The 27353-nt window shown below is 34.0% G+C and overlaps 4 protein-coding genes across 5 annotated transcripts; 2 read left to right on the top strand and 2 right to left on the bottom strand.

Moving 5' to 3' along the window:
- LOC118055664 (uncharacterized) lies at positions 1–4803 on the top strand. Its single transcript, XM_035067608.2, has 10 exons — positions 1–82; positions 370–593; positions 697–901; positions 1619–1709; positions 1803–1948; positions 2961–3204; positions 3299–3403; positions 3498–3680; positions 3772–3964; positions 4215–4803. Exons 2-10 carry the CDS (start codon positions 380–382, stop codon positions 4700–4702), a joined length of 1869 nt encoding a protein of 622 aa, XP_034923499.1. The 5' UTR covers positions 1–82; positions 370–379; the 3' UTR covers positions 4703–4803.
- A 3064-nt stretch (positions 4804–7867) lies between these two features.
- LOC118055665 (uncharacterized) lies at positions 7868–10150 on the bottom strand. 2 transcript variants are annotated; one of them, XM_035067609.2, is made up of 2 exons: positions 9995–10150; positions 7868–9011 (listed from the first exon to the last, which is right to left on the bottom strand). In XM_035067609.2, the coding sequence occupies exon 2, from the start codon at positions 8944–8946 to the stop codon at positions 7987–7989; it is 960 nt and encodes a 319-aa protein (XP_034923500.1). In that variant the 5' UTR covers positions 8947–9011; positions 9995–10150; the 3' UTR covers positions 7868–7986. The 2 variants fall into 2 exon arrangements, with proteins under 2 accessions (XP_034923500.1, XP_034923501.1); XM_035067610.2 differs by having other exon boundaries at positions 9913–10045.
- An 11761-nt stretch (positions 10151–21911) lies between these two features.
- On the top strand, positions 21912–22409 carry LOC140955045 (uncharacterized). The gene has a single exon (XM_073406579.1). It carries the CDS (start codon positions 21912–21914, stop codon positions 22407–22409), a length of 498 nt encoding a protein of 165 aa, XP_073262680.1.
- A 1230-nt stretch (positions 22410–23639) lies between these two features.
- LOC118055666 (disease resistance RPP13-like protein 4) lies at positions 23640–26691 on the bottom strand. The gene is made up of 2 exons (XM_035067611.2): positions 26161–26691; positions 23640–26065 (listed from the first exon to the last, which is right to left on the bottom strand). The coding sequence occupies exon 2, from the start codon at positions 25957–25959 to the stop codon at positions 23902–23904; it is 2058 nt and encodes a 685-aa protein (XP_034923502.1). The 5' UTR covers positions 25960–26065; positions 26161–26691; the 3' UTR covers positions 23640–23901.
- Between the last annotated feature and the right edge of the window lie 662 nt (positions 26692–27353).

The following is a 27353-nucleotide window of genomic DNA, read 5'->3' as shown; positions in this document are numbered from 1 at the left end:
CCATAGCATTCCAAGTTCCAAAACTTGACCTCTCCCTCATTCTCTCAGAACAGAGAGGTTATTGGGTTCTTGTTGTTTCTCTGTAAGTCCTGAGTTTTCTCTCTCATTTCCATGTTTCTGTTCTTTCTGGCAATGCATTGTTTCAACTGTTTGGTTCTCTCGAAAATGTGAAAAACAAATGACAACTATGTGTGTGTATGCACTTCATTCAAGTGATGGGAGTTGTTTGATTTGCTTCTTTTAATGCTAGAGGCAGAGTGAATCAGATGCAGTTGTTGCGTGTTGCTGTTAAAAGTGAAAGTTCTTTACTATTATTAAACAAGTATTCCATTACAGTATTTTATATTTTCTACTTTGGTGTCATTACAGGAAGATCTAAATGGCTAGAACTCCTATCTTCTTGCTTGGGCTTGTTGTCATCTGGGCAGCCTTGGCAGAAGCAGAATACATGATCTATAAAGATGCAACAAAGCCTTTAAATTCTCGCATTAAGGACTTGATGAACCGGATGACATTAGAGGAGAAAATTGGCCAGATGACCCAGATTGAACGCGGTGTTGCATCAGCTGAGGTGATGAAGGACTACTTCATTGGTAAGCAGAGCTTCACTCTTGCCTTTACTTGGTTAAGGAATCGTTACGTTATGTGGTTGTGTTGTGTAGGACAGCTGAAGAATTATGTTGCCTTTTTTGGCAGGGAGTGTACTGAGTGGAGGAGGGAGTGTTCCTTCTAAACAGGCTTCTGCTGAGACTTGGATTAACATGGTGAACGAATTTCAAAAGGGTGCTTTATCGACCCGATTAGGAATTCCTATGATTTATGGAATCGACGCTGTTCATGGACATAACAATGTTTACAAGGCAACAATATTTCCTCACAATGTTGGGCTTGGAGCTACCAGGCAAGTGAAGATTATTCCTCACTCGTACCAACCATCAGTTTATGAACTGGAGTTTTTTTCTTCTTTCTGCTTCATGCAATCAGTGTAGATACATTTAAGTTCTGTTCAAATTAATTTGATATGTCATCTAGAAAGAAAATCTTCTATCAGTTACCAAAGGGTATCCAGATCCTGAAATTTTATCTGAAAGAAGTTCATATGGTCATATTTGTCTGCCAAGTAACCAAGAAAGAGGAATGGTCATCTTTGAGATAGGATAATTAAATTCTCAGTCTGAGACAGCAATCATTGTCACGAGTGTCATCCATTGAAAACTTGGACCCCTTTTCATCTCCTTGGAGATTTCACAAGGAAAGTAGTGATATGATGACATCTGCATCCATCCACAATAGGCTATGGTGATGTGCATCTCTATCAGCAGATAGGATTATATATTCATTTGTCCCTGCAGTTTTACGGCTGGCTTTTAGTCTGCTATTGATGCCTATTTAGGTTTATACTTTTGATCAATTCTGTGATGTAATGCTAATTTAGATGTTTGACATGTAACTAATAATTGCATTTTCTTCTTCTTATTATTCCCATCTGCTGAAACTGTAGCAAGACATTAGGGACCAGGGGAAGAAAATGAAAATGTAATGGATTTTATTTTTGATGTAACGATATGTCTCAGCATATATCTGGCGTTCATGACTAAACCTGCATGTCATCGAGCAGGGACCCTGACCTAGTTAAGAGGATTGGAGCTGCAACTGCACTTGAAGTTAGAGCTACAGGCATTCCATATGTTTTTGCACCTTGTATTGCGGTAACTTTTTAATCCAGCTACTAATAGCTGTTCAGATAACCAAAATCATCTCCTCTTAAATTCTGATTTCCTCTATTACTTCTGGCTATACAGGTTTGTCGAGATCCAAGATGGGGTCGGTGCTATGAAAGCTACAGTGAAGATCCTAAGCTTGTTCAAGCAATGACTGAGATAGTATCAGGATTACAAGGCGACATCCCTGCTAACTCCCCAAAGGGTGTTCCCTTCGTTGCTGGAAAGTAAGGAATCTTCATGTTACATTCTTTTGCATATAAGATTTATATTGCTTGCAGTTAACTTAAGTTTCCAAGAACAATAATTAGATAGTGTAAATTTTCTCTCAAGTCCTCAACAGCGGAGGCTTTTTCCATAATCGCCGTGAAACAACGAAGAAAAATTGTCCCAAGGAGTAAATAGTAATTTTCACAGAACATTAGGAATTTCGTGTGCTTATATAGTAAATTTGACTTTGATCCAAGCTATCAGATTCCATGCTTGGTCCGTAAACTTGCTTTGCTCAATTTAAAACGTGGAATCAGTCAACAGCTCTATCATTGGTGTCTGAATTTGAAAAAGAAAATGAGATCATTTCTCACTTGGACTAATTAGAGGAATCTAAGTGCCGTATCCCCCCCTAGAGGATGGAGTGGATCTGCTGCTAGCTTCATCAGATAATGGATATGTTAATTATTCATTTGATGGAAACCTTTTTGGACTTTGTGTTAGGTTGAAGCCCTTGTTGGTGGCATGAGAGTTGAGACATGCTTTCCACTAGTTATTATTATTATTATTATTATTAGCATATGAAAGGAACCTGTGAAGAAAACAGCAGAAAAGCTTCGAAAGGATAAAGATAAAATATGCCCACTTGGTATTATCAAACTTCCAAGTTTTGACTTTAGGATCAACTTGCTGAGATCTCCAGTCTCCACACTTGGTGGCCCTTCTCTTTGTTTATCTTGTTTCTTTCCCTTCTTGGTTGGGAAGGCAATTAGGCAACTGGGGAAGTATGAAAAGTAGATAATTGGAGTTATCAAGCTACCTCCAGTGCGGTACTATGATATTTCTCATTACCCCAACCCTTCATTTCACTGAGGTATCTTCTCCATTTTAACAAATAGAAACACATCATTAATGGGAGAGGATCTTTATTCATAGTAATTGATTTCATAGTTTCTGTAAAATCTTTGGATGAATTCACTCTAATATTTGTTAATTCCTGAATCCTGATGATCTGGGGGCTTCTCACAGAACAAAAGTTGCTGCTTGTGCCAAGCACTATGTGGGTGATGGTGGAACAACAAAAGGCATCAATGAGAACAATACACAAATCAGCAGACACGGTTTGCTTAGCATCCACATGCCAGGCTACTATAACTCAATTATCAAGGGTGTGTCAACTGTTATGGTTTCTTACTCGAGCTGGAATGGAGTTAAGATGCATGCCAACCATGACATGGTCACTGGATTTCTCAAGAACATTCTTCGTTTCAGGGTAAAGTGATTTCCTTAGCTTAGGGTTTCCCATCTTAAACCATTTGAGAATAAAAATCCAAGAGCTGTGTGCTAATGCCTATTGATTGCCTCAGGGTTTTGTCATCTCAGATTGGGAGGGCATTGATAGGATCACTTCTCCACCCCATGCTAACTACTCATATTCCATTCAAGCAGGAATCAGCGCTGGAATTGACATGGTAATTCTTATTAATGGTTTTTTCCTTCAACAGCATTATTCATTATCTTGTGCTTTAGAATTCTAATACTTGTTCTGGAAATCGCATGCTGCAGATCATGGTTCCAAACACCTACAAAGAGTTCATTGATGGCCTAACATCCCACGTGAAAAATAAAGTCATCCCCATGAGCAGAATCGATGATGCAGTGAAGAGAATTTTGCGAGTTAAATTTACGATGGGTCTTTTTGAGAACCCCCTGGCTGATAATAGTCTAGTCGATGAGCTTGGTAGCCAGGTTAATTACCTAAACTAAGATATTCCCTGCCTTGTATAACGAGTAACAAGAAGATAGAAATGAACTTTAAAATATTATGTAATGATAACAGGAGCACAGAGAATTGGCTAGGGAAGCTGTGAGGAAATCACTTGTGCTGCTAAAGAATGGCGAATCATTGCTACCCCTTCCTAAAAAGGCAACAAAAATACTTGTTGCCGGCAGTCATGCAGATAATCTCGGTTATCAATGTGGTGGGTGGACGATTGAGTGGCAGGGACTCGGTGGCAACAACCTCACGAGTGGTACATTCTCATTTCATCTCGCAATTCAGATTCTACTAATAGCATCCATCTGTTTTAATGGAATAAAACCTGATAAGTTCTGTTCTGATTGCCCAACAAGAAACTAAATTTTCGATATCAGTGACTGCTGAAACAGTAGCTGAAGGAAAATAGTCATTAGGGGGGTTTTTTCTGAAATATTTCTTGGCAACAGCACCTCTCTTTAGGCTCTGTAATCCGTTTAATGAGGTTAGCTAAAAATGAATTGCAGGTACCACGATCCTTACCGCCATAAAAAATACTGTTGATCCAAGCACTGAAGTTGTGTACAAGGAGAATCCTGATGCAGACTTTGTCAAGTCTAACAACTTCTCTTACGCCATCGTTGTGGTAGGAGAGCCGCCGTATGCAGAGACATTTGGAGACAGCTTGAACTTGACAATATCAGAACCTGGTCCAAGCACGATTAAAAACGTCTGTGGAACTGTAAAATGCGTTACTGTCATCATTTCCGGACGTCCTGTTGTAATCCAACCATATGTAAGCTTGATGGATGCTCTTGTTGCTGCCTGGCTCCCCGGAAGTGAAGGCCAAGGTGTTGCTGATGTTCTATTTGGTGACTATGGTTTCACCGGCACGCTTTCACGAACATGGTTCAAGACTGTTGATCAGCTGCCTATGAACATTGGCGATAAGCATTATGATCCCCTCTTCCCATTTGGATTTGGCCTCACTACTAAACCTACCAAGACCATCTAGACATCATTTTGTTAAATCTGGTAGATAAAGGGCCATTAACATTGCATATTGTTTGGTCATTATCACAAAAATAAAGGGAAAATAGCAAAAAGATTCCAAAATTTCTGCCTTTATTTAGTGTGTTGACAAAGATTCGGACCAGGGACTGATTAAGCACACCAAATCCTCAGTTCAAATCCTAGCAAAAGGACTGTGGTTAGGCACACAACACATCCTGACTTCAAATTCTAACAAAAAACAACCTTGCAGGAATCTCTGTTGCTTGCAGGTTCTGCAAGATAAATGGGTTAACCTGATACTGTAAAACCTAATGATCAAGAAACCTTGTCACAAAAATTTGCTGGGATGCTGCTTTCGAGAGTGATACACACATATAAACGTTGTCTTATTTTTCTCGATTAAAATTATGTAGAGTGCAAATGAAAAATACTTACCACAGGCTACCAGGACATGCATAGATCTATATGCAACATCTCCTTGAACAAAATCATTCACCTTGTGATCACAGAACAGTCTAAAACCTGAATTAGACATCGAATGCCTTAGCCACTGGTAGATTTTGTTCAACACCTCATTTCTGACACTAGCTTTGCACGTGAGAGAATATATGTACTAAATTCTGCAAATCTTACAAAGATGATGACACTGGAACACTAAAAGACATCGTTCACAGCAAGAGCAACTATCGCTGAAAATGGATGTCCAAAGAATGTGCAGGTATAATGTGAAGTTTTTTTTGTCATTTAAAACTAACAGCAGTGGACAATCCATGTCATGTTTGGACAGCACGTCTAGCTGGCAGGCCAGATGGACACTGGCACGCCATGTTAAAACTAACGAGCACTATCAAACAGGGAACCAAGAGGAAAATATCAGTGTTAAATGCCTAGGATGAACTGCTAAAAGTTTCGTTGGTGGATCCAAATGATGTATGATATGAAACAACAGCGGAGTGAAGAAACTAAACGGATTCTACTGAATGAAGAAAATGCAACATGAAGGATGCTTCAAATGCGAGTCTCATAAAAGAAATTATAGGCAATGAAACAAAAGTAAAACTGCATAGTACTTTTATTCATCAAAGGTGGTAGTGATTCACATTCTATTCTCATTAATCCATAGTTATATGAAAAGAAACATATAATTACTATGGAAAAGGATCATACTCGCAAAAAACTATAGAACGAAGCTGTTCCCAAAAGGGATTACTCCGAACCAGGCTTCGGGCATCCTTTTCTTTCTCAGGAACAGTGCTGTTCCCACTCTCGGCTTCTTTTATCTGCCTCAATTTCATCTTTTTTTCTCAGGAAGAGCTTCTATTTTTCCATTGATCTTCTCTAACTTCTGTTCAGCTTGTCAACGTCTCTGCTCTTGTCCTTCCATTGGGTTTTCTTTTCTTATCACTCCTCTCCTTCTTATCATTTTCTTTCTTTGTCTCCTTACCTTTTTGTATCTTATCTTTCTTCTGCTTCTCCTCTTCTTCAGCTTGTGAGTAACCTCAGCCTCGCACCTTGACTGTAGCTTCATCCCTGGTGTTCTTTGTGTTGAGTTTCCTGAAATATATATCCTTAGCAAAAATTTATAGAATTTCAAGGATTAGATTAGATTAGACTAGACTAGATAGATCTAGAATTGTTTAGGATTTATATAAAAATTATCTAAAAATCAGATGTTTTTTTTTTTTTTAACTTTGAATATTTATTTTAAAATTGAGTTATCGCAAATTACAAGCTATTCAAATATCCGGTTTTTTGAACATTAATTTACACGAATCATCAGTGAAAAGTCTCATGTACACTTTTAGAAGAAAGAAATTGTTATATCTTAGAGTGCTAGCTATTTTTTTTTTTTTAAGTTTTTATGTATTATACTTTTCTCACCCTTTTTTTCTTTATTTTCAAAAATAAGAGGTAAAATATTCTATTTATAAAAAAACCTAAAAACTTTATAAATGACAATATTAATTTTCCCCTTAAATAATATTACATATATTATTTTAGGATAATTTTATAAATTCATTCAATTAAATCCTTACTTCATTGTATCCATATTTAGAGTTGTAATCCCCTGTATTAATTACTTTCTAATCCTTAATTTTTTAAATTTATTTATAATCAAATCACATTTTATTAATCATTTTTTTTTTAATTTTTAACCAATTGTTTTTATGTGTGTGACTCATTAAGTTTCCTAATAAGTTGATCCAAATATAAATCATAATTATAAATAAAATAAGATTAAACAGATTAAACAATTTAATTTATTATCAATTTAATATTTGATTTATTTATATTTGAAGATCAAGTATAATGTCTAGCAACTTGTCATAATCCTTCAAATATTATGAAAGTTATAAGTAGTTTGACTTAACCTTTCACTAACTAGTTTCTTAGTGTAATTATTATTATTATTATTATTATTATTATTATTATTTTTATCAAAATGCTTTGATTTAGATATTTTAGCTTGAAGTATATCTGCTTTGTCAAATCATGTTAGTTTTCAACATTATAGTTATTAATTATTTGAATAAGATTTTAAAATTCTTTTCAAAATTTATTCCATCTTAACTAAGGATTCACAATCATTACTATTTGAAAATAAATAAAACATATGCTCTAATTTACATAGGGTGATAAATCTTTTTTTGATTACTCAAATATTTTTTATATAGTTTATGTATACCCAATACATGCTTGTTTGTTACCCTTTGATTAGGACAACGTGTGATTAGGATTAAAGCATAACATTTCATATATAAGATAACTTAGTGATCTTAAATCCAATGATCACTTACATAATTATCACGAGAGCTTTTTTATAGACACAGGTTATCTCTCCATATATAATTCCTTTGCGGGTCAGTTCAGTGTACATGTCATTTATAATGTATATGCTTATTAGTTCTAAGTATCCATCGTATCTCGATTTATAAGAGCATCTATTTTCTTTTATAAAGAAATGAATATAATATACATCAATCTCAATAGCTATAATTAATGTCCAATCTTAATATAACATTGGTCATGAACATTTAGAAACAATACTTTAATACAATATAAATCTCATAATTATAACAACTTTACAATTTCAGTTGCAAAGTATTTTTGTTCTATGAATTTTATATTTACTCTAGATTCATTAATTAATATAAATAAATATTAAAAAAAAAACTCTTATTAATAATAAATATGTTTTACATAAATAACATCAAAGCTACGTGTAACCAACATTACATCGATTGGCTACAGAGCATATTTACAAATACTTTCTACTCTCTCTTCCTAGTCCTTTTTCTTTTTGCTCTTCTTCTTCTCTTTTTTCTCTTCATCTCCATCTTTTATGTCATCATCTGCTCCATCCTTGTGTTTTTTCTCTTTCTTCTCCTCATCCTTCTTGTTTTCTTTTTTCCCCTCATTTTCATCATCTTTTTCCTCCTTAATTTCATCTTTGCTCTTCTTCTCTTTTTTCTCCTTATCTTTTTTCTTTTCCTTCACTTCCCCCTCTTTTTTATCCTCTTTACCATCGTTGGCTTTTTTTGTTTCTTCCTTGGAATCTTCATCGATCTTCTTCCCTTTATCTTTGACCTTCTTCTCTTTTCCTTTCTTCTTATCTTCCTCCCCTTCGCTCTTCTTATCCTCATCCTCAACACTCAAACCTTGATCCTTGTACTCCTTGATCACTTTTTTTGTATCCTTCAAATCTTTATCCTCGTCTTTCTTCTTCTCTTTTTTATCTTTCTTTTTCTTCTCTTCTTTCTTATCCTCTTGTTCATCCCTTGAAACCCCATGATCTTTTATCTTCTTCTCTTCTTTATTGTTCTTCTTATCATCCTTGTCTTTCTTATTCTTTTTCTCTTCCTTTTTCATAGCCTCTCCAGCTTCCTTGTCCACCTCTGACTCTTTACCAACACTATCCTCTCCTTCCTTTCCTTTCTTCTCCTTCTCTTTGTCCTTCTCTTTCGTTTTCTTCTCCTGCTCTTCACCCTTCTTCTTATCTTTGCTTTTCTTCTCCCCCCCCTCATCTACATCCTTCTTATTTTTCTCTGATTTCTCCTTGTCTTTCTCTCTATGCTGCTCCTTCTCCTTTGGCTTTTCCTTTTCTACAGATTTGGCCTTCACCTCAGCTCCCTTCTCGTCATTTGGTTCTTTATCCATGCTCTTGACTTTCAGATGGATATCATCCTTCACAACCTTTTCATGCACCCCAGCAGCAGAAATGACAGATTCAGATGCATCTTCCATCTCAGGATTCTTGGTGAAAATTTGAAATTGAAATGTAGACCCTTTCTCGCTTAAGCTCAAATTTCCTGAAGAAAGTGGCACACCAATTAGTAAAAACGATACCAATTGTAACAAATAAGCAACGAGAAATTCTGATATGAATATTCAAATGAAACTAAAACAGCAGCAAATGCCTGTATGACAAGCGATTATGAGTAGCCTATAGAGCACAGAACCTAAGCTAGGTAGAACCATAAATTTTAATGCCCATCCCAAAACTGCCTCCTTCATAAGCAACAAAAGAAAAGCTGTTATAGATGCTCATCCTCTCAAATTCTTGCTAGCTGCAAGTAATATAAACACAGGGAACATGGTAATAGTAAAATGCCTAGTTAATGCTTCGGCATTTTCAAATTATTTCATTTCTTTTCAATTTTCATTGCAGAATCCCTCCATTTTTACGCAATCCCACAGCCCATTCCAAATGTCATTAACATCTCAATTTACTTCCTGTTCACAGATTCAAAATGAACAGATTGTTGATACAGAAAAGCTCTACAATTTATATATGATCTAAAAAATGCCGTTGATGTTTTATACGTCTCCATTGCAGAAGACAAACATATGCATACAGAGATCCCAAAAGATTCCAAATATAATCGCATAGACCAAAGATCAAAACATTATTCTCCCATCTGGAAGGATTAAAGAAAAAGCATTGTCAAAATATGAGACGAAAATGGAGATCCTAGTCCATGCCAAGAGCTATTCAATTACCTAGCACAGAGAATAACCCGTATGAATAATTTCTCTCAAAACACTCCACAATCACAAAATGAATAATATCACAGAAACAAGATGGCAAGAAGAGAATCTTGTAAGCCCAACAAATCAAGAAACAACAGATCAGAGGGAAGAAGAAATCTAGGAACAACCTATAAAAATCTAATATAATATATTGATAAATTATGAAGAAAAAAGAGATACCTGCTAGAAGTTTCAGGTTGATACGTGGAATTACACACACACACACACAAGAAACATAAAAGAAGAAGCCGAGAATCTGTACCTTAGTTTAATTTTTCTGAAAGTAACAAATTTTTAAGGCAGGAACTGACAAGGAAGACGAGAGCTATTAAGGTTTTGATTGCTTTGGCTTTGGTGTTGTGTCTAGAATATGATAGAGATGTCTTGTCTTTTATTTATAGAGTTCGGACATAAATACTTTTCTTTCTTGGGTAACAGCCATTATTAACAGCTAGATTGTCTGTCTCACCCGCTAAGAATAAAGGCATGTCGGTCACGCGCAAACAACACGACTCCATTGCTTTCCTCTCCATATCATCCCTTAAGCGGTGAATTGCTTTCTTTATTTTTCTTTTTATTATTGAAAGCATCGAGGAGTATCTTGAAAATAACTTACATGTAAATTAAAATCAAATCTTATTTTTAAATATTTTAAAAATAATTTTTATATTGATGAATCGTGTCATAACCCAATTTTTAACCATTTTATTTTAATTATTATTATTATTTTATTTACTAAAAAGAATAAAAAAAATGATGAAATAAAATAATAATGAAAAAAAAAATAAGTAAAATTAAATAAATGAAGAATGAATTAAAATTTGGTTTAAGAGCAACATGATTGGAAGTTTTGAAGTTTAATTAAATTTTGGAATTAATCTAATTAAGCTTGGAATTAATTTAATTAATCCAATTAAGGGTTTAATTGGAGAATTGATGAGTTTTGAGACTTAATTGAGCTTGGAATTAATTTAATTAATCCAATTAAGGGTTTAATTGGATAATTGATGAGTTTTGAGACTTAATTGAGCTTGGAATTAATTTAATTAATCCAATCAAGGGTTTAATTGGAGAATTGATAAGTTTTGAGACTTAATTAAGCTTGGAATTAATTTAATTAATTCAATTAAGGGTTTAATTGGAGAATCGATAAGTGTTGAGACTTACTTGGACTTGGATTTAATTAAATTAATTACATCAGGGACTTAATTGAAGAAATAACAAAGTTTGGGGTTAATTGGGGGCATGATTGCAACACATTAAAATCCAAGGACTACATTGAAAATGACGTGCAAATGCAGGGGGCCAATTACAGTTTAAACTAGGGACTTAATTACAAAACGTTTAAAACTTCAAAGGGCAAAACGCAAATAATCATTAAACTTCAAAACGGCGCCGTCTGTGGATACACCGTTCATCTTCTTCAACGGATGCCCGCCACTGCCTTTACACCTGCAATCAATAGTTGGAAGAAACGAATTGTTCTCTGGCTATAAAAGCCAGAGAACGAAAGGTCACAGGGGGCAGGGAGAGAGGAGAAAAGAAGCGGAACCGAAAAAAAAGAAACAGAACAGGAGAAGGGGAGAAAGACAGGGGAAACCACAGAACCGGAGAAGAAAGAAACCAAAGAAAAAACTGGGGAAACTGAGAGCAAGGGAGACGGGGAACAGAAAAACTGGAGCAGGGATGACAGAATCGAGGGGCTGAGGGGAGGATAAAAAAGACGAACGGAGACAGAACGAACAACGCAAAAAAAAAAAAAATAACAAAGAAACAGAGAAGGAGAGACAAGGAGAGGAACGACACTGAGACGAGGATCAGCCCCACCATCGTCTTTGTCCCTTCATCACAGAACTGAAGGTGGCAGAATATAAAACCAGGAGCAAAGGAGATGCAAACTCAACCCAGCGGACGAAAGCGCATAGACGAGAACCGGCATTGACCATCGTCTTCACAGTCTTCAGCAACCAGCCTCCAGAACCAGAGGCAGCAGAATAAGGAATCATAGAACCGAGGGGCTGATGGGAGAAGCAAGAATACGAACATAGACGAAAACGAGAAAACACAGAGGAGGAAGCAGCAGCAGTCGGGCAAGCCTCCGTCACCATCTACATCGTCTTTGCCTTCACCCCGCAGCTGCACCAGCCCCCAGCAGGTCTTCCTCACCGTGACTTCTAGCAGTCCACCATTGAAGTAGCCGTCTCCCTCAGCCTTGCCAGGTAAGTTCTTCAGCTTTTCTTTCTTTTGGTAAATTAATTACCTGTTACTGTTGCATGCATGCGTGAGTGATTCACGCATGCATGTAACAGTGGCCAACCGGGTCACTGGTTTGGACCAGTGATCCAACCTTTTTTTTTTGTTGAGACCATGCAACATAAATAAATAAAAATAGAAATAGAAAAACAGAAAAAATAGAAAAAATAAAAATGTGTATGCTTGAATAAAAATAATGTAAATTTATTGGTTTATTCACTGATGTCAGAGTCAGGAATAAAAATATTGGTTTAAATTTATATTATTTATATTCGTTGTATTTTTATTTTGTTTAGCTAGAAAAATAAAAAATGTGTGCATACGTAAAAATAAATTTATTTTTATTTATGTATTCACTGGCACTAGAGTAGGGAATAAAAATATTGATCTAATTTTTCCTTTTCGTAGCTACGAATTTTTACTAACGCCAGAGTTGGAATTATTCGAGCTCGAATATTCACTAATGCCAGAGTTAGGAATATTATAAACAAATCATCACAGCATAAACTAATAAATATTTAACAATTTAAGACAAAACAAGTAATGCAGTCTGTCTTAGGCAGAATGTTTAAGGGGTGATAATATCTTCCCTTTTATGTAACCAATTCCGAGCCATAGAATCTCTGTTGACCAGTTAGGGTTCCTAGTGACCATAATATTAGGTGGCGACTCCTCAAACAAGATCTTTTTCTTTAAAAGAACCGGATGCCAGAAATTTGTTCTTTTTCCATAATAATTCCATAGAATTATTTTTTAGAGCCGCCGTGATGTCAAGTGTGACAAATCAGTGTGTTTAAAAAATTTTAATATTTTTTTAAATGTTAAATTTAAAGTTTGAATCAAGGTTTTTTTTTACATGACACAAAAAGTATAACGTAAATTTAAATCATAAAAATATCAAGTAAATTTTTTTTTCTCATACATGGTTCACACAAAACAATAAAATAATTTCATCAACAAATATGAAAGTGGTTAGCAAGACTTTGCGTCTAAAATTTTTTTTGAAAACAGCTATATTTTCATAAATATGTTTCCTTGTTGGCTAACTCTAGTCATATTGTTCCCTTCAAATGCGTAATCATTTATAGTGTTAATTTTAACTTATATGATGTCTTTTGCTTTAATAAATAATACATTACTTTTAGATGTTATTATACTTTTATAAGTTTTAGATATTGTTTTACACGCCATGAATTGAAAAAATGAATCAATAAAGAATTGTAAGCTTTGTATAAGCTAAAACAAATTAATCAAACAATTTAATATAGTATCTTTTTTTTTAGTCTTTAAATATAGTTCTTTGTTAGATCATATCTCATATATAAATTATAAGATTTTATAAAGAGAAATAATAATGTTATAAACTTGTTAAAAAGACTATAGTATTTAGGCATAAACACATGATGGATTAGACTTCATAATATAGTTTGTCATTCTTGTCTATAAAGAAATCCTTATAGAATGAAAATTTTCAAAGCCTTGTCCTGTTATAGACATTTTTTTATTTGTTAGGGAGAGTTTAAGAAAGATTATATTTCCTTCATCCTTGAACTTGAAGAAAAAATCTATGGATACAAGCCCTTGTGGGGCTCATCCATTAGTGAATCAACACAAGGATATGCAACAAGAAAGACAAAAATTTAGAATTAATATAAAATCATAAAATCAATTGTAAAGTCATAGTTTTACCCAAATATATTGTTTTTACATGATTTTATACAATCTTTGATCTAATTTTATCATTTTTTCAAAATTTTATTTGATTTTACACTATATTTTACATGATTTTATACTATCTTTATCTAATTTTACTATTTTTCAAAATTTTATGTGATTTTACATTATAAATATATATTGACTTGTATGATTTTACAAGTCAACTTGTAATTTTAACAACTTGATTTGAATCTCAAAATTTAAAGAAAGATTTTTTTAATTATAAAATTAACCAACCTCTTAAAATTAATTAAACCATGGTTAATAATTTTATTTTTTACTCTTAAGTTTTAAGTTTTAGGTGTATTAATTATTGTAAAATATCTGATTTCTTGGTGGACGAGAGCTTTTGTTTGTCTTTTTCAACTGATTGGAGCAATCTATTTATAATGTTAGGATTTAATTTTTAGGCCTGCTATTAAAATTAAGGAATATCTTCCTTTTTTAATTTTTTTTCCTTTTTAGATTTTTCCCTTTATTGTTTTTTTCTTCAGTTTTTTCTTTTCTTTCTTCTCATTCAAAAATCTTTTTTTTTTCTGAAAAACAAATTAGTTAGGGGAAATAAAAGAAAAATATAAAAAATAGAAGGGGAAAATAAATTTACATAAACGGATATGAGACCCTCAAACTTAAGTTTGGCGTATTCTCGTGCTTCAGTTTTGAGCTGAATATGCCAAGATAAAGAGGCACACCAAAAGAGTTGAACTTGGTTCCAGCGGAGGTTGTGTAGAATAAGATCAAATCGTTGAAGCTCCGGCAATTTGCAACCTCTTGCCACAACGTCTTGTGAATCACAACTTGGTTCAAACACTCTTCACTATCACCATTAAAGATTTTACCAACGGATTTTTCTATTAGTATTTGCATTATCATTTCATCGGTAATTAATTTACCAACAGAATCATCAACAAAAATATTTTGTTGGTAAATAGTGCATTAGTAATTTTTTGTGTCCATTGGTAATAAAAAAAAATTATTACCGATGAATTTATTAACAGAAAAAACACACTAAAAAAAATTATCCACTTCATTCTATTTGTATTTCTCTCGGCAGAATACCGTATGTAATTTCGTCGGTAATTATTTAAACATATTTTAAAAAAATATATATTTTACAAAACTATAAAATAATTAAATTAATATAAATCAACACTATATAATACTCAAAAATGCTCTATAATAAACAACTTTGCAACAAATAAATAGCACCAAAATATTAATTCAACTAAAAATTCATATGAAAAAAAAATAAAAATCCTATAAATAAATCAACTAAAAATTGATCTCATATGAAAAAAAATCCTACAACAACATTCATACAATTATTAAGAACAAAAATAGTTAAAAATAAAATAAAAAACAAATATAGTAAAAAATACGGAAAAAAAAATCTTATCTTAATGTAGTTGCAAGTGAAGCTAAGAAGAGAAAAATTTTTTGTAAAGAATAGTAATTAAAAAAAAAAACTAAGAAGAAAAAAAGAAGAAAGAAGAAGAAAGACATACCTAAGCATGGAGAAGAAGAAAAGTTGAGGAGAGAAGAGAGGAAAAAGAAATGGATACTAATGTTTTTACATATAAGGAAAAAGAAAAAGAAGAAGAAAGGAGACGTGTCTGTTGTGAAATTAGAGATTGTAGGCTTTTTTATTGGGATGTTTTACCGACAGATAATGAAATATTAATATTTTTAATTATTCTGTTAGTAATTCCGTCTGTAATATTTAATTAAAATTTTTAATTTAATTACAAATTTTCAAAAACCGTCAAATATCACCGACGACTTTTCAATCCGTCGGTGATTTTATTTATAATATTTAATTTAAAATTTTAATTTAATCTAAATTTTTTTAGAAAACCGTCAAATAACACTGACGACTTTTCAGAGCAATTGGGAAGTGGATAATTCTAGAACTCTCTGGAAAATACCAACAAAAAATTTCATCGGTGATTCTCTTTGTAATTGACATAAACGAATAGTATTCATAGTTTACCAATGAATTTACCAACAAATTTTACCCACGGAATAAATCGGTAAAAACCGAGGAAATATATCCGTTGGTAAAATCTGTCAGCAATTTACCAATGATAATATTTCCTCAGTATTTCTGCTTGTATTTATTGATTTTCTGGTAGCACGTTGATGCAAAAACCAGACCACCACCTTCAGGATTTCTTATTATTGGTTTATAACAATAAATCCCATCATCAATCCAATACTATCTTTTATCTCCTCTCACTCGTTTGCCAAGCACATCAGTAACTAGAGTGAATGCAGTTTCACAGAAGTACCTTCTGGGCTCTGCAATCGCTTCAAAGGAAATTCCTGGATTGCATCATTAACTGTGGCACCGATCTCATCAGATAATGGGTTTGCTTTAAAACCTCCACCAACGTTAATGATGTTCGTACTCCAACACTTTGGATGCCACTTTTCGATTTTGTTGACTTCTTCAGAATCAAAGGTAGTGAGTCGCACTCCAACACTTGCTGCATACTTGATATGAGACTCAGCCTTGCATGGATTAGCATAAACAATCTTATCAGCCCTAACACCAAGGCCTGGTATGGATTTAATCTCATCCCTACTAGCACAATCAATGCAGGCTCGTTATTTGCACTTGTAAACGAAGAAGGGTTTTAATTGGGCATGTTCTGCTTCCATTTCTCCCCGAGTCTTGCGACAAACCCTAAATCTAGAATGTAGAAGGGCTCAGCCTCTTCTTGTTTATCCGAGATGGACCGGAGAAGGCTATCCAGTCCATTGCTAGGAATACTACAATTTGTTGGCCTTTCTCCTTGCTAGCCTCCAATATGACTTTGAGGCTGCTGGAGCTGAAAACATTTTCATCCAGTGGACACATCGCCATGTGGAAAGTCTTGGGCTAGATAGACTCCTGAATGCTACTTTCATACTATCAAAACTGTATTTCAGGAAACCAATGTTGAATTTGAATTAATAAATGAGAGTTTACATTAGATGAAACCAATTCCAAGCTGTCCTCTGGAAAGTAGGTCATGCTTGGACATTTTGTGATCTCTAATTGAGCAAGGGAATGTAATTTTTGCAACTCATCAGGGATAGAGGTTAGCTCTATGCACCATTGTAGAGACAGATTTTCCAGAGACAAGCAGGACTGTAGGCCAGTTGGAAGTGAAGTTAATTTATAACATCGTTGAATCCTGAGTGTTTTGAGAGATGATAGGTCCCCTGCACTTGGAATGGACTCCAGATTAGGACAAACTTCTATTCTTAAATCTTCAAGAGTTGTTAGGTTTTGCAAACTAGCAATGCATTCTAGGTTTGGACAAAGTTTTATTGACAGAGCTTTAAGAGAGAGGTTTTGCAGACCTGGAGTGGAGAATAGATCGGGAAAACCTTCAAGTCTTCAAATATTCAAGGGAATTAAAGATCTGCAAGCTTGGCATTGGAGGAGAGATTAACTTGTGACAACCCTCCATTATGGAGTCTCTTAAGAGATCTGAGGCACTCGCCAGATGGAATGGACTACAGGTTTGGACATCATTTTATGGTTAAATCTTCAAGAGGTGTGCTAGCACTGCACTCCATGAATAAATATTTCAATTTATCACAGAAGCAGATTTCCAGTTGAGAAAGTGATGAAACATTCAGTCAAATACTTGCCAGTAGAGGACAGGACATGATGGACGAGTCTTCAAGGCAAGGAAACACAACTGAATGGCCTTCACCTACTGCTGGCACCATCCATTCAACTAGATTGACCATGCGACGCAGAGACAGTTTTTTAAATGCTGGAAAAACTGCCGTTGTTTCACTGAATCCAGTGCTTCGGTAAAACTCCATGTCGATAGCTCTTAAATTATCCAGCCCATCTCTATCTCAAGACTTTTAAGACGAGGAAGACGTCCAGGTATTGGCAATTCGCACCTCTTGCAGTCTATCAATTTCTATTACTAGCAAGGAATCACCATGACTAGGGGTTTCCATCAATAGCCAGGATGGCAGCTTTTCACCTCCATGGTGTTCAATCTTTAAGGTTTCCAAGTTGGAGTGAGGCTGAAGGGCCTCCAGAACTTCCTCGTCATTCTTGAAGCATTTTCTTCTTGATCTCCAAACAAATTCCAATTTGTAAATCTTTGTTTCTCCTCGTAACTTTGCTTTCTCAACTTCTTTTTTGTCTTTCACCTCCTGAAGATTGTATATCGACAATTGTCCTCTTAGGCCATTTAAGGATTCCAGTTCTTGAACTGTACTATCACTGTCTTTCCCCGCAACAAAGAATGGCAATGTTTGAAGAGGAAGTCAAGCACCCCCACCTTAACCGGCATCTGGTGATGATAAGTGAAATAAATATGCCTCAGGCTAAGTAAATCTCGCATATTTCTATGTTTGCAGATTGTAGAGCTTTATGTATGCCGCATGCCCGCTACGAGCTGTAACAAGAACATCACTCCCATTACTTCCACTAACTTTTAACGAACAATTCTTCAATCCATCCCACTTGTCAACATCTTCATTCCAAACATCATCAAGAACAAGAAGAAACCTTCTCCCTTTCAACTCTTTAGAAAGGTTTTCAAGTGTCTCTCCTATGCTGTCTACCGTTCCAGCCATGTGTTCACCTAGAGTTTTCAGCATCTCTCCTAACACGGAAAATTCTTCAAAATCATCAGAAACAGAGATCCACACTGTCTCGTCAAAAAGCTGTCCCTCTGTCACTGCCTCACACGCCAATCTAGCCAAGGCTGTCTTTCCAAGACCTTCCATACCCACTACAGGGAAGACAGGGAGAAGTTGGTGATTGGTCAGTTTCCCATCAGAAATTCGACAATTTTTAAGACATCGTCTCCCATTCCCACAATTTTCACATCATCAGATATAACGCCAAGACCGGATAATTCAACTTGTTGTTTGTTGAATCTGATCTCTTCCAATGATAGAGAGATTCGATGAGGTAACACAAGCACCGTGTCCAAGTCCTTCAGTATATTGAAATTCACAGCCCAGACACGGACTCTTCTGGAGTCAACTGTAGACAAGTTCCGTACCTTGTCAAGGATAATGGAGGAAGCAAGCCGGTCTATTGACATTCAACCAAATCAACATGTTCTTGAAGATCCAAGAAAATGCCTGAAAGCCTCCACGTATATATCCAATCTGAAAGGAAGATTAATCTCTTCACAATCGAATGAATACAACTTCATCAGCGTCTGCTCCAAGGCATAGGTGATCAATAGAAACCTGGCCATTTCTTTCTGTTTTGGCAGAGGAAAAGAGTGAGAGAAGTGAAATAAATGCCTTCTTTCAGTGGGTGTTCCAGACAAAATTATTTTTATTTTTTAATTGTTTTTTATTTAAAAATATTTTTAAATAATATTTTTTTTTTATTTTTTTTAAATTTATTTCTTACATTAATACATTAAAATAATCTAAAAATTTTAAAAATTAATTTAAATTAAAAATAATTTAAAAAGATTGAAAATTCTGGTTGATCATCGCCGGTACAATAGTTTATGTTTGGGATAATTAGTACATCAATTTTACAATTTGTTTTAATTGAGTATGGAGAATAAAAGATAATATTTTAAAATAAAAACAAATTATTTTAAAAATAAAACCGTTTTGATTAATAATAAGTTATCTAATTTTATACAAAGATTAAGAACCAATGTTATGATTAATCAAAACTAATTAATAAATTATTCATATATTTAAATATTTAATTTTAACTAAAGAACTAAAATTCATATGATTCAAAATAAGTAGAAACAATCAATAGATTTTTAAAGAAGGGCTCGATTGAAAAAAAAAATCAGTATACAAAAAAGATGAAAAAAGTAAATTCCATGTATTTGATTGAGAGAAATTGAAAGATGGTGTACCAACAATATAATTTTTCATTAGCAAGGTTGCACTTATTAGAAAAATTATCCAAAAATAAATATATTTTATTTGAAAAAAAAATGCATTGACATGAAAAACATTTATTGATGAATTAGAATAATCTCTTCAAAAATTAAATACATACAAAATAATTAAAAAAAAACAACCATTATTTTAAAAAGGCTAAATAAAAAAAATCATAGAGAAGAGGTAAAATTTTAAATATAAATTAAAAACTTCTTTAAAAAATACATATTAGAAAATGCATTAATTAAAAAAACAAACTTAGAAAAAGAAAATGATAAAAAGAAAGAAAGAGGTTAATAATTGTTGGGCCTGGCAAGCCAAGCCAAGCCAACCCACACGAAAACAATTTGGAAAGGGCTCGCATGCATGGGCTCTGTTTTTAAAAAAACAAATCTTATGTGGTGGATAATTACGAACGAAAACTAGAAAAGTTTATGAAGCATGATTCTAAAACAACACAATATTAAAGGATAAAACATAACAAATATTAAATTAAATAAAAAAAATAAGTCAACTTAAGCTACCCTGTCAATCCTATAGTTTAAGTGATGAGACCGAGATAAACAAATAAAGATGAACTTAAAGAAAAACCATAAAGCTCAATATAAAAAAAACAAATCCAACCTTGAAGGATGGAATAAAAAAAAAAATTCTCATCCAATCTAATTTACTTATAAAATAAATGAAAAAAGTCAATTTAAAAAATTTACCAAAGTGAATTCAACAAAAAAATAAAAAATAAAAAAAACCCAAGATAATCCATATCATTTTTTAAAATTAGTGAAAAAATATATAGAAGAAAATAAATAAAAATAATGGAGCTCAATCTCTAACTGAATAAATACACAAGCATGAAACTAAAGAAACATTAAAAAAAAAAAAAAAAGGAAAAGAAGAAGAAGAAGAAGCAAAAGCAAACTCAGAAGAACCTCCTAAAACCGGATTAATTTCCAAAACTCACAACTTATGAAATCTTAGACCTAGACCCAATTAAGAAGCTAAATTTCTCATTAATTTAATGTTGAATGATGAAATTAGAAAATAAAATAATTTTTTAAAAAAATATCAAAGTAAAAAAAAAAATAGCAGTCAAAAGAATGAGGATTGAATTTTATAAGAAAAAAATAACTTAAGGAGAATGAGAATGTAAAAAAAAAAATCAATTAAAAAAAATATATGAATGAAAACAAATACTATCAAAAGACCAAATTTGAAATAAAAAAAATTGAAGGGGCACAAAAATTAAAAAAAATATATTTTTATAAATTATTTTAAATAAAATAAATTATAATAAAAAAAAACAAGGAACAAATATGAAGGAGTAATAAATAAAAAGTTGCTTTGAAATTTTGAAGGGATAAACAAGAAAACTAAAGAAGAAAGAGAAAAAGAAAAAAAGAAAAAAAAGGTTATTAATGTCAAACTGAATGACTGGTTGTCACATGCATTGCTTGTCGTTGAGAGAGGTTGAGATGATTCCACCTTTGTGGAAGGTGGCTTCCAATCATTGGATAGCCTTGTATATAATTTCTAAAGGGCACGAGGCTGTTTATTTACTGACTCGTATAATGCAGGTGTCAACTATTTTTTTAAATAATATTTATATTTAATAAATTATAAAACTGCCACCAAGCTTTAAATTTTTTTGAATCTAAGTGTAGAATAATCATTTTACATATCATAATAAAAATGAAAACACTTAATTCCTCCATTTAAATTTGGTAATAATAAATGGAATCTTATTGATTTTGTTTTGGAATAACAAAATGAGGTTTTCGAATATATCAGGATCCCCAAGATTCTTCTCAAATCACGTTGTATCTGTTATCAAAACTCAATCTCATGATTCTAGGCAATTCCTTAATTATAGACAGTAGCTATATATAGAAGGATACGTTGACACTGTATATTAATTACCTTACTGTAATAGTGTTAGAGAAACTCTATAAATAAGAACTGCACCACCAGACAAACATATAGTGGTTTTATAAACCTTCTCATAGTATCAGAGCTTCTCTAAGGATTCACCTCCCTTGATCCAAATGGCCTCTGAAACTCCATCCTCCACTCTGTCTTTCAACACCATGGTCCATCTCTTGACCATCAAGTTATCTTCTTCCAACTTCCTCCTTTAGCGTAGCCAAGTGATGCCATTACTGTAGTGCCAACATCTTATTGGATATGTTGATGGCTCTATTAAACCTCCTTCTGTAACTATCGGTTCTGATGACTCTGCCACTATCAACCCAGCATTTGCTAAATGGCAGCAGACCGATCAACTCATACTAAGCCTCCTTCTTACCTCTTTGATTGAAAAAGCCATGTCTGCTGTTGTTGGCTTAACCTTTTCATATGATGTCTGGTCTACTTTGGAGACAACATTTAGTCATCGTTCCAAATCCCGGGAGCTACGTTTCAAAGATGAATTACAGCACATAAAGAAAGATACTCGATCTGTTGTTGAATATTCCCGTGAGTTCAAATCTATTTGTGACCAGCTTGCTGCAATGGGTCACCCTATAGATGATCTTGACAAAATACATTGGTATTTACGTGGACTTGGCTTTGTTTTCTCCACCTTCTCTACTACACAGCTATCTCTTCCATCTCTCTCTTCCTTTATGAAGATTGTTCCCATGGTGGAGAGTTATGAAAATTTTATTAAATCATTAAAGCTGCCTTACACGGGATTCACTTTGCTGCCTTCACTGCCTACCACAGAAATAAATGTCTTTGCTCATGGTGGTAATCGTCCCTTTCGTGAGGGTCGTAGCTGTGGAAATGGTCGCTTTCAACGCAGCCGCCCTATTCGTTGTTAGATTTGTTATGAGGAAGGTCATTATGCTACTTCTTGTCATGACCGTTACTCTAATTCCTCAAAATCTACCAACCTTGTGGAGTCTTTTACTCGGACCTCTAATTGGTATACAGACACCAGCGCTACTGCATAAATAACTAATGATGTTGCTCAATTGGACAAATCTGATTCATACAAAGGCAAGGATTGTGTTGTTATAGGTAATGGTGCAAAAGACCAAATTTGAAATATGAAAGAAAAAAATTGAAGGGGCACAAAAATAAAATAAAAATTTAATTTTATAAATTATTTTAAATAAAATAAATTATAATAAAAAACAAGTACCAAATATGAAGGAGTAATAAATGAAAAAGCTATTTTGAAATTTTGAAAGGGATAAACACAAAAAACTAAAGAAGAAAGAGAGAGAGAGAGAAAAAAAAAAAAAAAAAGAGAGAAAAAGATTATTAATGTCAAACTGAATGACTGGTGGTCACATGCATTGCTTATCACTAAGAGAGGTTGAGACGATTCGACCTTTGTGGAAGGTGGCTTCCAGTCATTGAATAGCATTGTACACATCTCATGAAGGGCACGAGATTGTCTGTTTGCTGACTCATGTAATGTAAAAGTCAACTATTTTTTTTAATAATATTTATAATTAATAAATTATAGAACTGCCACCAAGCTTTAAATTTTTTTGAATCTAAGTATAGAATACATAACATAATAAAAATGAAAACACTTAATTCCTCCAATTAAATTTGGCAATAATAATAAATGGAAGCTTATTGATTTTGTTTTGGAATAAATAACAAAATGAGGTTTTTCGCGTGGATTGCTAAAGTAAAAACCCTCGTGCCTTTTAAATTTTTTTAATAGGTGTAATTGTAAAGGGGAAAAAGAAGATAAAAAAAAAATATGCAATTTCGTTGTAAATAATTTAATCAAGAATAGACAGGACAAAATTTAAATGTGTAGAAATGACACATAACATGCTGAGGATTAGTGTTTTTAAAACCTCAACCAGTAATTAATTTGATCTAAGATTTGGATCATGAATTTTATCTGGGTTATCAAATTTTAATTGATTATTAGATCAACTTTTTTTATATATATAAATCAAAACTATACTGTTTTGGTTAAAAAAAATAAATAATAAATTTTAATTAAAATTTTAACCAAATTTTATCTAGTCTATCAACCATATCACCAGTCAACCCAATCAGTCAACCCAATCGAGACCAGATGAGAGAAAAAATGCAAAAACATTCTTGGGAAAAGATCAGATAAACAAGACTTGAGATGCATGGCATCATCCCATTATCAAAGGCAACGTACAGAAGTCAATAGACTCCATAGAAATACACAGAAATAAGAACGTTTCTAAAATATAATTCCATTGCAGGGGAGGGAATTCAAACAGTTTGAGCAGCAAGAACAGATCTGTACAATGAGACCATATGCTTACTGCTCAAACTGTAGCAGCGCTGGCTAAATTGTTAGCAGCAACACTACTGCGAATGATGATGATCACGGCTGGAACTGGCTTTTTCAATCGCACTTTCTGACATTATTTCCTTCTCCTTGCCATTATCAATCACTACACTTTCCGCAGATTTTCCCTCCTCGCGAATTTCTTTTTCTGCTGGCAAGGCATTCTTCTGTTCCTCTTCCGAATTCCCTTTCTCCTCGAAGAACTCTCCAATTTCATTTCTGTTCCTTAGCACAAAATCTTCTTTATACGTCGTTTTCTGATCCCCACTCTGATCACATATGACATCCAAGTAATCTAGCTTAGGGAATGCTTGCTTCAAACTTTTCTTGTCTATCTTGAAATCCTTGAGATACCTGAGACGCAATATCTCTACTTCCCACGCGTGATCATCCTTTTCTCCGTGATTCAACTTCTGAAGCTTCCCCCCTCTTATGTAGAGCTTTTTTAGCTGCTTCAGTGAACCAGGTTTCAGTTCTTTTAGTGGATTTGGCTGAGGAATGCCTCTCAGATCCAACTTCTTTAGCCCTGGGGGAAATGACAAGTCTGTCAAGGCAATTAACTTCGGAGATTTTTCTTCAGGTTTGACCCCGTATGTCCCCGGCGATACTTTTACTCCCCACCACATTGTCAGGCAGCGAAGCTTTTCAATGGCCTTCAACTTTGCGAACTCCCCCTCTTTGACTACTGCCTCATTCCCTATATATATGCTAAGCCGCCTTAGTTCCTTCAAATCAGCAAGATCAGCTATCTTGCACGGAGTTCTTTTCGAGTTCCCAATCACAAAACCCTTGAGCACTTGAAGACGAGTGAGCTTCTGAAGCTCCTTTGGCATGCTTTCCAGGAAGGGACAGTCAGATACGTCAAGATGGGTGAGGCTTGTCAATGATCCGATCTCAGAAGGCAATTCTTCTAGATTGTGGCACGCTTTGAGATCAAGAATTTCAAGGCTAAAAAGCTTGCCAATTGATGAAGGAAGTGTGGTTATCAGAGATATTCCTCGGAGGCAAAGATATTTCAAGTGCTTCTGAGCCCACAGACCTTTCAAAAACACCTCATTTTCAACTTCAATGTGATGTGAGTGATGCCACCGCCCAAGCTCCTCATTTTCAACTTTAATTTCAGACACAGGTAAGTTATAATGCCACCGCCCAAGCTGAAGCACCGCTACCTTCCTCAACTTCAGCAGCCAGTCAAGACTGAAATTAAGATATTGCTCGCTCACATTGAATACAGTTAGCAAATTCTCTTCATTTGGAGTACTGCCACTAGAAGAGCGGTAGCTGCTCAAAACCAAGCACGCACGTCGAGATCTGTCGCTACCATAAGATGGTGTTCCCGAGGAATCGAAGACAAAGAGGTTGGCCTCCTTGGCTAAAGAGATTGCCATGTGACGAATCCAAGGATGCATTCTGCATGCGTTGACAACTGGGCTTGGTTTATCTGGTCTTTCATGGAACGGTACTATGAGGTCTAGCTCTATTAGTTCCTGAAATACATCCTCTCCTTCCTCCTCAGCTGTGTTTTTTTCATTGGCAGTGATCAAACCCTCGCCCATCCACCAATAGATCAATGGCCTCTTTTTTATCACAGCACCCTCTGGGAAAACAGATAAAAAGAGAAAGCAGAGTTTCAAATCTAGGCTCTCAAGATTGTGGTAACTTGCCTGAAGATCGCGCATGGCTGAGCTTTCCAAGATGATACTTTCCACTTTTAGCTCTTTCCACTCTTCCAACAACTTTCTTTCCTGAGCTACCTTACATGTTTTTATCTTCTCACGTGATTCTGAATCTGATATTTTAGGGATCTGTCCTAACAGCGGTTCCACCCGATCAATTAGGTTGTCAAGTTCCCTGTCAACTAGACTTAGACTATCCTTGATGGTATTGGCATTTGGTTTGGCGCCATCAGGATGGTTCTTGGCAAGTGAGAAAGTTTTGTTAATCTGGTGTCGCAGCTCCCGGAACTCTTTAACAACTGTGTCTTCCCAGCGCTTGTGGCCAGAGAGAAGATTTTTCAATTTTTCAAGCTTGTCCTTAGTAATTCGAAAATTTAACACCAGTTCAGTTTCTTTCATTCTCTCTCGTCAATCCCCCTTCTGTCAGATCAATTGCTTGATACAGACGATTCTGTAATGTTGACACAGCTTTCTCTGGATCTCCTTCGATCGACATCCTTAGGTACTATGGACACAGAATCAAAGGCAATGAATTGCAGGACAGAATAAAGATCAAAAAGAAAACTGACGATTACAAAGATAATTTAGATGTTGGCTGACCTTTTGATTGAATTATCCTCAATTAACAGGAACAAACAAAGCATTAAGTTCTTCGAACTAAGAGCTGCTCTTGGTAGATGCCCACGAATCTAGTCTTGTAACTGAAGCAGATTCAACGCTGAAGTCTTTTTTCTCTTTCTTTAATTCATCATTGGACTTGTAATTTTACTCCTCGGTAAGAGATTCATCCCCCCACCATTGTAAATACGTGGTCACTATTTCACCTTACAGCTGACAGAGACAAAACAAGGGAAATTACTCAGACGCTGTGATTAAGGCAAGGTAAGGGGGAAAAAAATATACTTCAAGTGTTATTTCTATCTTCTTTTTGAAAAACAACTAATTGAAGATATCTGTATCTTCTCAAGTTCAAAGCGAGCAATGAAGAAGAAAGAAAGTGTTTGCTACTTCCAAGATCAGCTCAGTGATGCACATGAATGACTGGAAAAGTGAAAGGAGAGGAGAGGGAGCTGAATTATTGGACCCACCCCCATCATCTTTTTTTGCCCCAATCATATGTCCACTGTTTTTTCCTTTTCCATCTTTTTTTTACCAAATTAGACTTTGTTCGGATTTCTCTATATATCATACAAATACACGCATTGAAAACTTTGAAGTAAAATTATTTAAGAGTTTTTAGAATTATGTTAAATAAAATTAAAATTATTTAAAAATTTATTATCTAAATATCTGATTTTTTTATTTCAAATAATTTTTTAAAAAGTTAAATTATTGCAAATCATAAGTTATTTAATTGTTCAATTTCCAATAATAGTTCACACTAATTACCTGTGAAAAATCTTTCTAAAACCCTATTTAAGAGAGAGGAATTGTTATACTTAATATGCTAGCTCTAATTTGATGCTTACACCATTTCTTTGTCTAAGAGAAAACAACTTTTTCTCTCCTCTTTTAATTTTAATAATAGAGTTAGCTTTATATTTATATGGAATCTTTTAAAATCCTATAAATAACAAAATATCTCCTTAAATAATATCTACTATTGCGTTATACTTGATTTTTTTAGATTTAGAAATAGAATCATTGTATTAATTATTTTCTAATCCTTAATTTCTAAAATATATTTTAATTAAGTTATACTTAATTAAATTATCCCATTTTAATTTATGACAAATTATTCTTAATGTGTGTGACCCATTAGGTTTCCTAATACGTTGGTCCAAATATAAATT

This window comes from Populus alba, chromosome 19 (genome assembly GCF_005239225.2).
Source record: "Populus alba chromosome 19, ASM523922v2, whole genome shotgun sequence".
Classification (NCBI taxonomy): domain Eukaryota; kingdom Viridiplantae; phylum Streptophyta; class Magnoliopsida; order Malpighiales; family Salicaceae; genus Populus; species Populus alba.
The sequence above is the reverse complement of the archived record's forward strand: the minus strand, read 5'-3'. Positions and strand labels throughout refer to the sequence as shown.

What these genes read in the sequence shown, in the direction of transcription:
- LOC118055665 (XM_035067609.2), bottom strand. Translation starts at nt 8,946, where the DNA reads ATGGAAGATGCATCTGAATCTGTCATTTCTGCTGCTGGGGTGCATGAA.
- LOC140955045 (XM_073406579.1), top strand. Translation starts at nt 21,912, where the DNA reads ATGTCTGCTGTTGTTGGCTTAACCTTTTCATATGATGTCTGGTCTACT.
- LOC118055666 (XM_035067611.2), bottom strand. Translation starts at nt 25,959, where the DNA reads ATGAAAGAAACTGAACTGGTGTTAAATTTTCGAATTACTAAGGACAAG.
- LOC118055664 (XM_035067608.2), top strand. Translation starts at nt 380, where the DNA reads ATGGCTAGAACTCCTATCTTCTTGCTTGGGCTTGTTGTCATCTGGGCA. An exon ending in TTTTTGCACCTTGTATTGCG is followed by an intron (nt 1,710 to 1,802) that starts GTAACTTTTTAA and finishes CTGGCTATACAG; the next exon opens with GTTTGTCGAGATCCAAGATG. An exon ending in TCAGCGCTGGAATTGACATG is followed by an intron (nt 3,404 to 3,497) that starts GTAATTCTTATT and finishes CGCATGCTGCAG; the next exon opens with ATCATGGTTCCAAACACCTA.